General features: G+C 38.4%; 1 protein-coding gene across 4 annotated transcripts in view; it reads left to right on the top strand.

Annotated features, from left to right (window-relative positions):
* The window catches only part of LOC147215145 (zinc finger protein 385C-like), a 58,535-nt gene that overhangs the window by 38,189 nt on the left and 7,074 nt on the right, over positions 1-13,272 (top strand). For all 4 annotated transcript variants that reach the window (XM_086139408.1, XM_086139409.1, XM_086139407.1 and 1 more), the window contains 2 exons: positions 9,415-9,569; positions 10,430-10,537. In XM_086139408.1, coding sequence (XP_085995534.1) covers positions 9,415-9,569; positions 10,430-10,537 — 263 coding nt within the window. The remainder of the gene's footprint in view (positions 1-9,414; positions 9,570-10,429; positions 10,538-13,272) is intronic.

Raw genomic sequence — 13,272 nt, 5'->3', positions numbered from 1 at the left:
CATCCACTTCCTCTTTTTGATTTTCTTTATCAGTGGAATGAAATGTTCTATAATTTTATTTGTCAGTGGAATGACATGTTCTGTAGAGGATCTATATCTAGGTTTTGGATGAAGTGACTAAAATATTTGATGACATGCATTAACTGAGATGAATGTGCCTCTATTTGCTGATAGAAGGACACCTTTGTTCAGTACTCGTCAAAGTATCCTAGTACAACAGAGGAAAAACAATAAAAAGAACAGTGGTTGCTTTGCAACTAAGTAATATACAGCTAGTTTAGAGCTACTCTGATCATTTGCAAAACGCCTATAGGAGAATATCAATTCGTATTTAATAACCTAATATATGATTTGTATTTATGAGGCTCGATAATAGTAGGACAAGCAATTCCTTCTTGCACTTTTCATACTTTCAGTGGGACCATTAATTTGGCTGTTGAGGCTCATATTCACCATCCAGCAGTGTTAATGAGTCATTATTCCAAATTATGTTCCAATGATGGCACAGTAACGTATCAGTTGCAATACTGATCGTTAAGATCATCTTCGCAAACAAATTCAATTAGGTGAATACACTTTGACTCACTGACACATAACAGTAAAAGCATTTAATATCAACCCCATTTGCATCTTATGTTTCATTCCAACATTGATTTCAGAAGCAAATATGTTTTTTCCAATGTATAAGCATGTAGGAATAAAAATAATGAGTTAGATATCAGTTTGGATAGCACCTTTCCTGATATGACACATCTAGGGCAAGATGAGTATTAGTATGGATTAAGTAGTCACATAATCATTGCCAAAATTGTAAATATAATATATTAAGATATAGTTGCAGAGTTAATTACACCACACATTTAATTTATATATGCATACTATCTGTATAAAGGAATTTGAAATTCTATTGACATTTTTGTGCTGTCTGGCAAATCGTAGACAGATTCTCTACAGATCTGTGCCCTCCTTCACCTCAATCCTGCCAACAGAGAATGACAACCCAATCAGTCTTTGCCAAGTGTTGACAGTGTGAGTTTGATTAGGCAGACTTGTAATGATGAACCACCGTACACACACACACGGACGCATGCACACACACACACACACACACACACACACACACACACACACACACACACACACAGACACACACACACACACACACACACACACACACATTAACACTTACAAAATGACAGACATTTTATTCGAGTTTTGATTCATGTCTATATAAAGTAATGTGAATAAAACAACAAGACACAACTAAAATGCAACTCTTGTGTGTACTGTCTTTAAACACTAAAGACAGTCACGCTGTTCATTCCAACAGAAAATTGCAGCCCAGAGCAATCACACTATTTTGTCATTTTATCTTTTTTACAGTAATGAGTTGAAAACTTTATTTTGAGATCATCAGATATAACCCTGCATGAAACAACATTTGTTTAGTTTCCTAATTACCAAATTATCTTGTTAGAATTGAAAGATCAAATTTCATGCAAGAATCTGAAAAAGTATCTTTTGGAGGATTCTTCGTTTCTGGAATACAGAAATTACTGCACAATTAATAGCATTCTCAAAGCAAATACTGCATATGTAGTAGTCTTTCTAGGCATGAAGCCATACTGCTGCTCACAAATGCTGACTTCTGCTTTAGTTCTAGTTTCCGTTACTCTTTCCCATAACTTCATTGTATGGCTCATTAACTTTATCCCTCTATAGTTGCCACAATTCTGCCCACCCCCATTATTCTTAAAAATGGGCACCATCACACTTCTTCTCCATTCCTTAGGCATATTCTCATTCTCTAAGATCTTGCTGAATGGGGATCAGAAACTCTGCAAGAAACCCTGCCGCTGCCTTTCCTAGGCACTTCCATACCTCCACGGGTATATCATCAGGACCAACTGCCTTTCCACTCTTTATGCTCTTCAATGCCTTCCCACTTCACTTTTACTAATCTCTGCTACTTTGTGGTCTACAGTAGTCAACTCTTCTACCCTTCCCTCCCTTTCATTTTCCTCATTCATCAGCTCTTCATAGTACTCTCTCCATCTTCCCATCACTCTTCTAGCATCTGACAATACATTTCCCTCTCTGTAATCACCTGGACTGGCTGTACATCCTTTCCATCTCTATCTCTTGGTTTTGCCAACCTGTATAAGTCATCTCTCACTCCCTCTCTCCCGTACAAAGAAGTCCTGAATGTGGGGGGTGGGATAGCGTCACTTGCAGTGACGTTGCGGCAAAAGTCGTGGGAAGGACGCCACAAGCCATCGGCCTTGGGCACCATGTGGAGCAGGGCGGCCCACGGAGGCACCCTGATACTCCATGGTGGCAAATTCCTCTTTACCTGTTTAATGCTTTAAGGTGGTCTGCCCGTGTTTAGTAACCGCAGTAGAAAATGTGGGTGTAGTTAGCAACAGAAAATCTGCCAGTAAAGATTGATAAACATCCCTGGATGCTAAAAAGTTAGCATGCGTCCGTAGCTCAGCTCCCTCTGTCTCACACGGAATACAATACAGCAAATCCTAGTGAAAGACACAGTAACAGTCGATTGCGGTTTGCGACATCCACAAGCAGACCATTGCTGCTCAGAAAGTCCACGCCAATAATGGGGACAGCGATAGAGGTGATTACCAAGTCCTACTCAAAATGGCAGCCACGGAAACAAACAGGCACTGACCTTGTGCCGAAAGTTGGAATTGAGGACACGTTAGCAGCGCTCAGTAGCAGATCGCTGCCTCTGGTCTGTATGTCTGCTTGCATTGGGGGGAGCAGGCTCTTCTGTGAGCCAGAGTCCAGCAGAAACTGTATTCCATGCATCGAGTCTCTAATGACCAACAGCTGGGTGCTGGTGGATCTGCGTCTGCGTTGTTCACAAGGGTTCCGACACCATGCTCTGGACGGTGAACTGCCCACTTCTTCCAAGCCGGACATGTGTCACGGGGTCACCAGGGATCACCAATGTAGTCCAATTGGGAATGATAGTGAAGCACCAAAACACCAACCAAAACTTACAAGAGACTTTTGTGGACCACAATGCCCTGCACCTAAAACCATACATTTGCTTCTAGTCCCGTTGGTTAAATAATACAACCTTGACCTCATGACTCTGCTTGGCAACCATTGTGCCTGAAGAATTCCTGTTGTGAATGCCTGTCACCAAGTGAAAATGCAGAGATAAAGCAAGTTTACTGATACTTGCAAATGGAAATAAATTAGAAACCTGATGGCTGAATATTGATTGGGTATCTATTAATCATCTTACTTATCTAAACAACCACCACATGTATACATCCATCCATTAATTGATGAAAAAGTCTGCTAATTTAATTGGCAAACAAATAATCAGTGGCAGTTGTATAAGGGACCTTTAACAGTTACTGAAACTTGTATTACATCAAATGTATTTTGGTAAGCATCTCCCACAGTCATCAATATGTGCAACAAGTGAATAGATAGCTGATTTTGTTGTGACGATTAAAAGCTACCATTAATTTTACAGTGATTGTTTGTGGGTAATGAAAATACAAAATTGTAATCACTTTATGATATCACATTTGACATCACATTACGAAAATTGTGTTTAACATATTTCTTTAAGACCATGGTGAGGCCATCGATGCTGTATGGCCTAGAAACAGTTACAATGACAAAAAGACAGGAGGCAGAGCTAGAGCTCGCAGAGATGAAAATGCTATGGTTCTCTTTGGGAGTGACCCGGATGGATAGGATCAGGAATGAGTCTATCAGAGGAACGGCACATGTTAGATGTTTTGGAGAGGAGGTCAGAGAAGCCAGTTTGAGATGGTTCGGTCATGTACAGAGGTGGAATAGTGAATATATTGGTAGACGGATGCTGGAATTGGAGCTGCCAGGCAGGAGGCCTAGAGGAAGACCAAATAGAAGATTTATGGACGTAGTGAGAGAGTATATGAACGTAGTTGGTGTGAGAGAGGAGGATACAGAGAATAGGGTGAGATGGAGAAGGTTGATTCGATGTGGCAACCCCTGAAGGGAAAAGCCAAAAGGAGAAGAAGAAGACGATTTCAGACCATGAAGTGTGGTTAGACTGAGGATTTAAATTGACTGTGGCGGCCCCTGGTGGGTGTAGAAGGAAAAGAAGATTTTAGACCATTTAAAGTATAAAATATTTCCCTTTTGGTTGGTTATCTACAAACTATGTGACATCCAGTCGATTTAAATGTACTCCCAGTTGAAATGATAATTTTATAAAAAGTTGGGTTTGTAGTGTCGCCTCCATTGGGGAAAAGACTCTCGAGAACACTGGCCCCAATAAACCTTCCTGTCCTTCAAACAGGACATATTCACTATTAGCATTGAAAATTAAACTTCTTTTGGACATGTTACTGGAAAGATACAGATGTTCAAGAATAGATATGTTACTTTGTATTAAGAGCTCACAAAGTATACTTTATAGTGTTTCAGAGAGCAATTATTGTCTCTCGCAAGGGTTGACAAACAGCTGAAACATCTTAAAAGCACATGCCTCATTATGATACATTCTCATTAAAGCTTTCCCAATCACACAAACACACTCATTCCATTAGCAAAGCAAATTCAGACTTTGGTATCTGCTTAAATATGGCTATGAAAGAATATATTGTCCTTCAAAATCAAGCAGTGTGCCTTACAAATCAAGCAGAAAATGTAAAAACCAGCAGCCTGGAGTTATGAAGTTTCTCAGAAGAGTTGACTGTGAATTAAAGCGCTTTTGCTGGATATATTTAAAGTACAGTTGATTGTTGTGGAGTTCATATTATAGCTAAGGTCAAAAGCTGTGTTCAGATTGCCGGATGGATGGATGGATGGATGGATGGATGGATGGATGGATGGATGGATGGATGGATGGATCAGTAGCTCGATCGATTGATCTATCAATTGAATGACTGGCGAATGGATGAGAATTTGTCCTTTTTAATGTAGTTCTAATAAACACTTTTCTGGATGCGCCAGTAAGCAATGTGCCACTAATGTGCGATCCTTCAAACTCATTCAGTCAGGCAGACAGCCAGTGTCACTGCAGTGCAGGGAAGAGCATTCAGCCAGAAAGCTGCTAATTACGAAGTTCATGGGGTGTATAAAGCTTCAGACACTTTTAATATCAATAAATGTGTGCTTCACATCTGCCGGTTGCCGTTCAGCAAGTTTGATTGGACTTGGCTTATCTCAATTCAGCCAGATGGTAGGAGTTTATTATTTAAGTGTTCTTGATACAAGCAAGCAGAATGCTATGAAATGGCAGAGGCTTTGTGAAAAAAAGTAAAAAGGGAACACTGCTCTATTAGATCAGCCTAGATCTGGGTATTTAAAAGTAGATTCTTACAAATAAACGTAATTGTTTGATGATCCTTCATGGCTTCCGTACACGGTTTTCAAATTAAAATATTTTAACAGCACATCAATACAGGCTGCATCATGTGTATTTAATTCGATTTGCTTTTTCTCTGCTTTCTGAAGACACAGTTCACATTATCTAAATGACATGGGAATGGACAAAGTGTGACATACTTAAAATACCACCAATCTTTTATTCTTTAGTTCCAGACATAGCGGGTGGTTCATTTCATTTGGCTTGAGCACCATCAACCAGGTGGAACATGATGGATTTTCATTCACTTTATTGTTTTTTCCCATCAAATCTATTCCAACGGCAATAATAGGTGTTATAGTGTCCCTTGTAGAGAAAACAAAAATGTATGTACTTTTTCCTTTTCAGAGGATCCTCATCGTGGATTTCACCTTGAACAGATCCAATAGCAGTTTACGGACCCTGGGGTGAAAATGGGTCCTTAGTGCTCCAGTTGAAAGTAGGACAGATTACCGCTGGGAGCTTAATCTGGGCTGTATGATGCCCTGCAGGTAGAAATTCTTAGGAAGCCACTTGCTCTACCAGGTGCAGTTGGATGGGTTTAAATAGGCAGTGATAACCATCAGGAGAATTTGCTTTTTGGCTGCTTGTCATGGTCTAAATGTTCTTTGTCGCAATGAAGATAATTTATTTGGAGACCACGCTGTGCAAAGCAAGGGTAGCTTTTTAAGCCATCATGGAAATTAAACCTTTCCTCAACACCTTTTTGTTTCCAATGGTTAGAGCTTACCAGAGCTCTCAATGACAGGTTTAATGGATGCTAATTTGTCCTCCACAGCTCATCATAAATGCCTCAGTTCTCTGTCCGTTGTGTAACCATTGAATGGCGTCGTCATTACTGCAAAAGCGTGCACTAACCACTTCTGTTTTACGATTCAGAAAAGCAGTGGTGCTTTAAGCCATTATGAGGTGGAAGATACACTTTCATTTTTCCTTATTCAACTGGGTTTTTTGCAGGTTGAACAGCAACATTTATAAAAGAAGTACACTGAAGCATTTGAGATTCAAATTCCATAGTAATTCAACTTGGATTTTATTAATACCACCTTTTTCAACATTTGTTCCATAAAATGCAGTGAAATACAGACAATCTTACACTATTGTATAAGGGAAATCAGTATAATGTGACTGCAGCGGATGTGAGAATATTGTTTCAGACTAAAGACAGAGCACCTGCTCAGACAGATAATCCGGGAGAATGCATTCACAATAAAAAGAAGCAAAACAGCCTTTGCTCTCATGCTTTTGCACTTATTCATCACCATGAAAAAGTCCCGCTTATATACTTTTTCCGCTCTTTGCAAAAAGATACTATTTCTCTTTCCCTCTGTAATTGCTGTGATATTGAGTCACCTAAAAATAACAGGGATTACCCCCACACGGCCCATTTTATTTAAAGGTGCTGTAATATCCTCAGAATTTTTAATCCCTCTCCATACATGAAAGCTGGTGACCTACACTCAATGTTAAGGCTTCCCTTCTTACTTAGAAAAGATTAATGCAGATTAGCTATGAGGAACTGGCCAATTTCATCTTGAACTGCATTTATACTTGCACAATTTATTTAGGGGAGGGGGGAGTATGTTACAAATATTCATTTCTCATATTCTTTTCAGTCTTTACTACAGAGCTAATGCTGTTAAAGTGAATATTTAGTCTGTTGGCTATTTCAAATTTATGCCTGATGTACTATATGTGCAAACCTGCATTGTTCCCCAAGAGTGGTTTCCAATAACAGGTATATTTATTTATCGAGCATAGCTATACTAAGACAAAATCTCAGTGAGAAAACTGAAATGTTATTAAGCTCAATATTTGCTCACCTTCACTGAGGTAATAATAGCAATGTTGTTGTGCCTTTCACACGTAAAGGTTCTTCTTTTTCCTTAAAGCGTGGGAAGCACCATTTCATACCTATGACTTAATCGTATCCTAGGATGATGGATTACTATTTATAAAAACTAATCAGGCCACTTAACCCTTTCCTAGGATGATGGAATGAAACAAAAAATTCTCAGCATTTGTCTTCCTGTCAGTTTTTTTTTTTTCATATAAAATTCTCTCTCTGGGGAGTATTGACACTGAACCCGTAACTGCTCCCCTGGCACTGGTGGATGGCAGCCTACTGCTCGTGGTTCATCCATGATAGGTGAATTGCAGAGAACCAATTTCCCCACGAGGGATTAATAAAAGATAAATTATTATTATTATTATTATAATTATCATTATTATTATTATTATTACTTTTTCCAAATTAAAAACTTTATATCTTTATGTGACAGTTCTCTGTTACCATTGCTCCACTTTTATCCCTAACATTGAGAATTTGTAGTTTGGTGTTTTGCACTTCCTCATCTGTAGACATAAAACCAGGAACCCAGAAGTTAAAAAAAGAAAAAAGTCATAGAAAATGTTGTTCTGGGGTCTTTTTTTTCGGCCCGGGGACCGCATAACTCATAGAGAAATAGCGCAGGGACCCTGTACTACATATACTGAAGAAAAATTTGGCTTGATATTAAACTGGCCCTAGTGCCATGTACCGGTATACATGTTATTGTGCATTCAGCACTAAGCTTTTCAAATAAATACACAAGTGCATATATTTATGTTTTTATTCCAAATATGTGCAAGGTACAGTGAGTAGGGTACCATCCAGAAACTGAGACCAACTGACACCACTGTCAATTTTCAATTCACTTTCTGTTAATTGCTTGATGTTCATAGATACATGCTATTCCAATTGATGTTTTTATTTAAAAACATCACAAGTGTGGAAACAAAAATAAATGATGGCCTATTAGTGGAACTACAATGCAAATATAACCGGTTATCTTGCTTACAATCCTGAACTAACACAATAATGGACGCATTCATGTTTTGTTTTCTATTTGGGGGTTTTCTAAGGCTAGTCTGGTAATGTGAGTTCCAGTGCCAGGCTTGAAAGAGCTATGTGCTGTTGAATATGTGTATTTCTGTCTGAAGAACAACATATTCTGCCTTTATTTATATATTTGTTATATTCATTTTAATGTGTATTGATTTGAATATTCTTGAGGATGCTTCAGTGTCCTTATGACTCTCCAGTCAGTAAAATGAATGCTGAAATAACAGCTAGGAATAGAACTTGTCAAGCGATACAGAGGATAACTGCAAACCCTTCAATTTTACTACCCCCATCCCCCAAATTACTGACATAAAAACCAAATTTCTCTTTACAAATCAAAAGATCAATGTGTTCTGTCTTCATTTCGAGTTATTTTCACATTTTGGAATAAATCCAAAAAAACAAAAACAAAAACAGATATAACTGCCAACAATCCTTTCATTTTAAACCTTTCACATACTTAGGAGTTTGAATATGCAAATCACATGAAAAAAAACAAGCAAAATTCTCTCAGATGATATCATTTAAATTTGGCACAAATGAATTGCTATTAGGTTGAAACAGAAATAAGCAAAACGAAATAAAATGCAATGATATAGATTATAGTCAATAATATTTTAAAACCTTGTAAGACCCGAAAGAGTATGAACAAACTTAATAATTTATGCCTTTACCACTATACATTTTTATGGTTTTATCCATTATATAAATGTTGATCAATATTTATAGAAATAGATTTCCATTGATCTATTATATGCGTTTGTGTGTGTGTGTGTGTGTGTGTGTTTGAACCTTGAATGTTTTTTCTTTAAAAATATGATTTGCTATTGTTTAGACATTTGCAAATGATGGAAACATTTACCCACCAGATCCTGTTTTAGGGTTTTATCCTTCAGGTTATGCCAGTGTTTAACTGTCTGTGAGTTGCTGCTTTTTATAGAAATTGACCGAAGAGATTCCTTCCCTCTGTAGAACACTTGGATAATTACCTAATTTTGATTTTTTTTTTTTCTATTTCTTTTTGGTATTTGATTTGCAAGACTTGAAGATGCATCTCTCATGCATGAACGGTGCTGTATGAATAAAAGATTGTTTGAGCATTAACTTCTCTCAAATGCAATGATTCCTGCTGTAGGTGCACTGTCCCAGAGGCAGGTCCACCCTCTCCTTGGCTCTTTACCCCTGTCTGGTCGACCCCTCCAGCAACAGACTCATGCCCAGCTGGAGCACTTCTTGCCAATCAGGGTCAGCAGCCCCACTCCACTCAGCCTTTTCCCCAATTTTAACACGGTGAGATCATTTAACTTTAGGAGTCATTCTGTGCTCAGAGTATTGCATGTGGTTTAGTCATTTGTTCTCACCGGCTGATAATTTGTGCTTTTTTCAATGTTGACTTTATGATTGGACTATACAATAAAAAACAAATGGAAATCTGTCATGCAACTATTACAGTGCAAACTGTATTTAATGAATTTGATTTTTTAAGCTGTATTATTCTTAATTAGGGAATTTTAAAGAAAATGGCTAAATGTATCTGGTCTTGTGGATAGGTGAGATAAGTTCAAGACCTGAAGCTAAAAACGTATTCTTCTAACATAGCTGCTCTGCACCATTAAAAGACAATGAACTGCAGTGATGAGGAAAATTATGTTTTACAAAAGTGAAGTCTCAGGTCCATTTAGTCCCCCTTTCAGTTAGCTTATACTCTTGTCTTCTGTTTTATAATATGCAAAGATTGTAAAATAATATAAATTATACAGCCTATATATGCCAAATGCTCATTTGCACAAAAAATAAAGAGAAGGATTCATAGCAATTTTCCTCCAGAATATTTTAAGAAGAAATCCAGACAGCCCAAGGTTCACCTCAAACAGGGGAAAAATGTGGATAACTGGTTTGAATACTCTTCACAATTAAGTTAATATATTCTCAGTGTATTGTACAACAAGTCTGTGCCACAGGTAAATCTTAATAGGGAAATGCTTGTTTATCTGAGATTGTGGTAACAGTTAATTTACATGAACAGATGGTGCAAAATTAGAAGTGACACTTGTGGAAAAAAAACTAAATGTAGCATGACAAAGGACTATCCCAGTTCTTCTGTGTGATAATTATTTTCTGACTATTCTTTTTGTTGTGTGTTTATACAGATGGACCCTGTACAGAAGGCAGTGATAAACCACACGTTTGGTGTAGCCCCACCCAAAAAAAAAACTGTTATTTCCTGTAATATCTGTCACCTGCGCTTCAACTCCACTGTAAGTCGACTCATTCCTTCTTCTTTGCTGACATCAGACAGTGCTCTATTGTGATGGGTGTTCTGTTTGTATTTAAATGAAAATTGTGCGGTGGAGTTGTGATCAAAAGAAAAGTAACAAAAGACAAAAGCTGTATTTGGACATGGCTTCACTGTAATTTATTGCACAAAGATGAAGCTTTGAGCCTCTATGCACCTTTTCTGTTTTGTGCAGAATGTTGTCATTACTTGAACCACATTTTTGATGTTTGAGATGAAAGCAATTTTAAAGTAAGGATCATCTCAATTAGTTATGTTTGCTAACGGAAAGCAAAATTACTAAAGACGATTTCAGTGATGTTTCAATTCAGTTAGTTAATCTGAGTTAATCTATCCCATCCTCACCTTATTTGACTTTTTGAAGTCAGTTGACATGTTTTGTTAGACATTCTCTATCCGTATAATCAGTTTATTTATGCTTGACCATTGGTTCTCAGATTAATCTTGTGTGCTGGTTCTGTTGTTTTTCTTCTTATCAGACCTTCCAGTTCATAGTATCAGGTCTCTTTTGGAATATGTATATATGTATTTGCATATATAGTGTAAGATGGAACCCGGTTGAATAAGAATGACTGTTCTTTGTGTGAATTGGGAAATTCAAAAAATGCTAAATACATTTGCCCGTTGTGTTTGCCAATTATATGTCTGTCCATTCCTCACGTCTTCTTCTTCTCCTTTTCTTACCACTAGTTACTTACAGAATCAGCTTTAATGGCCAAGTTTGTTCGCACATACAAGGAAATTGACTGCGGTTTATGGTTATACCTTGGACTAATGGGAAGATAAATAATTTATGGCCCAGAATCAAATATAGTTAAGTAATGTGTAAAATAGTCAGCGATGTAGTGCAAAAACATTAATACAGCATGGATAAACATGTCTGTACATATATAGTATGTATATTGTTTACAGTGGGATATGTACCCCAGTATGTACAGCCTGTAGTGACAACTTGTGGTGACATAAAATGATAAAAAAATCTGCATTTTGATTAAGGTTTAATATTCAGGAGCTGATGATCAGGTACCCATGTTAAAGTTAGTATTTGACACAGTGTAAGAGTTGTGGGGGATTAATGTGTTTAGCATAGAGATGGCTTGTGGGTAAAAGCTGTTCCTATGTTTGGTAGTGCTGGTGGGCAGTCATCTGTCCCACTTACAGGATGGGAGAGGGGAGAATGGGTTGTGTTCGAGGTGTGACAGGTTAGCAGTGATGTTTATGCAACATGCTTCCTGAATCCAGAAGAGTACGAGTATAGATCCTGAATAGAGGGGAGTTTGGCGCCTATAATTCTCTCCATAGTCCTGATTGTCCACTCCAGCCTGTTTCTGTCCTGTTTGGTGGCAAAAACCAAACCGCATGATCATGGAGGTGCAGAGAACAGACTAGATGACTGCAGTGAGGGACTGGATCGGCAGCTCCTTGCGAAGGAGCTTTCTGTGCTGGCACAGAAAGTACATCTCCTGTTAGATCATTGTGATCAGAGCATCTGTGCTGGATGACCACGAGGTCCCAGGAGAACCTGCAGGTTTCCACCGTGGCCACAGTCGTGTTTAGTATGGTAATGGGAAACTGCATAGGGGGGCTGCTACTTAAGTCCACTGTCATCTTCATTGATGTGAGCGGATTCAGCTCCAACTTTTGACCGTCATAGAGGACCAGCTGTTCCACTCCCATCCGTATGCAGACTCATCACCGTCTCTGATAAGAATGATCACTGGTGTGTCATCTGCAAATTTCTAGAGTTTGAGAGATGGGTCTCTTGAAGTGCAGTAGCTGGCGCAGAGAGTGAAGAGCAGGGGGTAGAACACAGCCCACTGGAGGTTCCAGTGCTGATTGTCCAGGTGTTGGATGTGAATTCACCTAGCTTCACTTGCAGCCTCCTGTCTGTCAGGGTCCTATTGATCTACTGACAGGTGGAGGCTGGGGCAGTATGGTACAGAGGACGTCTGGGGTGAAAATTTTGGATGCTGACCTGAAGTCGATGAACAAGATTCTTGCATAAGTCCCTGGAAAGTCTAGGTGTTGGAGGATGCAGTGCACTTTTGAGTTGCAGGCAGATATTCAATCCCAACAGGGGGCAGCACTGAGTGGCAAAGACTTTGACTATACAAAGAAAATCATTAAAATTCATCTGGGTTTTGTAGTCTGTGAATGTGTCTAGAATGGCAGGGTTTTTGTCTCACATTCATTGAACATTGTTTATTATTGTTTATGGAGTGCTTCATTTTCTTGGAGTCAAATTCACTTTGAAGAAAAATTGTTGAGGACAATGCATAAAGAAGGACAAAAAGATAGCATGGGTCTGTCTTTCACCATTACCCTGTCTTGAATAGCATCATTTGCTTAAAAAATATTTTGAGGTGCTCTAAAGGCTGCTCACATTATGACAAATACAATGCCTCCGCTTCCTTGTTATGAAGGCTTTGCAAGACTAATTTGTTATTTCTCTGGGAGACATCATGTTCTCATCCCAGGTTAAGAGATGGCAATGGCTTGATTTGAGTTGATTTTCAGTCAGACACTGAAGGTACATCAGTGTCTGACTGATGCACCTTTTCCCTTATTCCCTTGCTATCACTCCAGTATTGAGCACACGGTTTGGGTTAGTACAAAAATTACCTCTCATACAGTGGTTGGAAAAGTTGCATAACAGTATGCAAAGTTTTAATCATAGTTTAGGTTACAACACATATA

This window comes from Fistularia commersonii, chromosome 32 (genome assembly GCF_037954325.1).
Source record: "Fistularia commersonii isolate RoL2024-O1a breed Wild chromosome 32, RoL_Fcom_v1.0, whole genome shotgun sequence".
NCBI lineage: Eukaryota > Metazoa > Chordata > Actinopteri > Syngnathiformes > Fistulariidae > Fistularia > Fistularia commersonii.
Note: the sequence above shows the minus strand (reverse complement) of the source record. Positions and strands in the feature narration are given on the sequence as shown.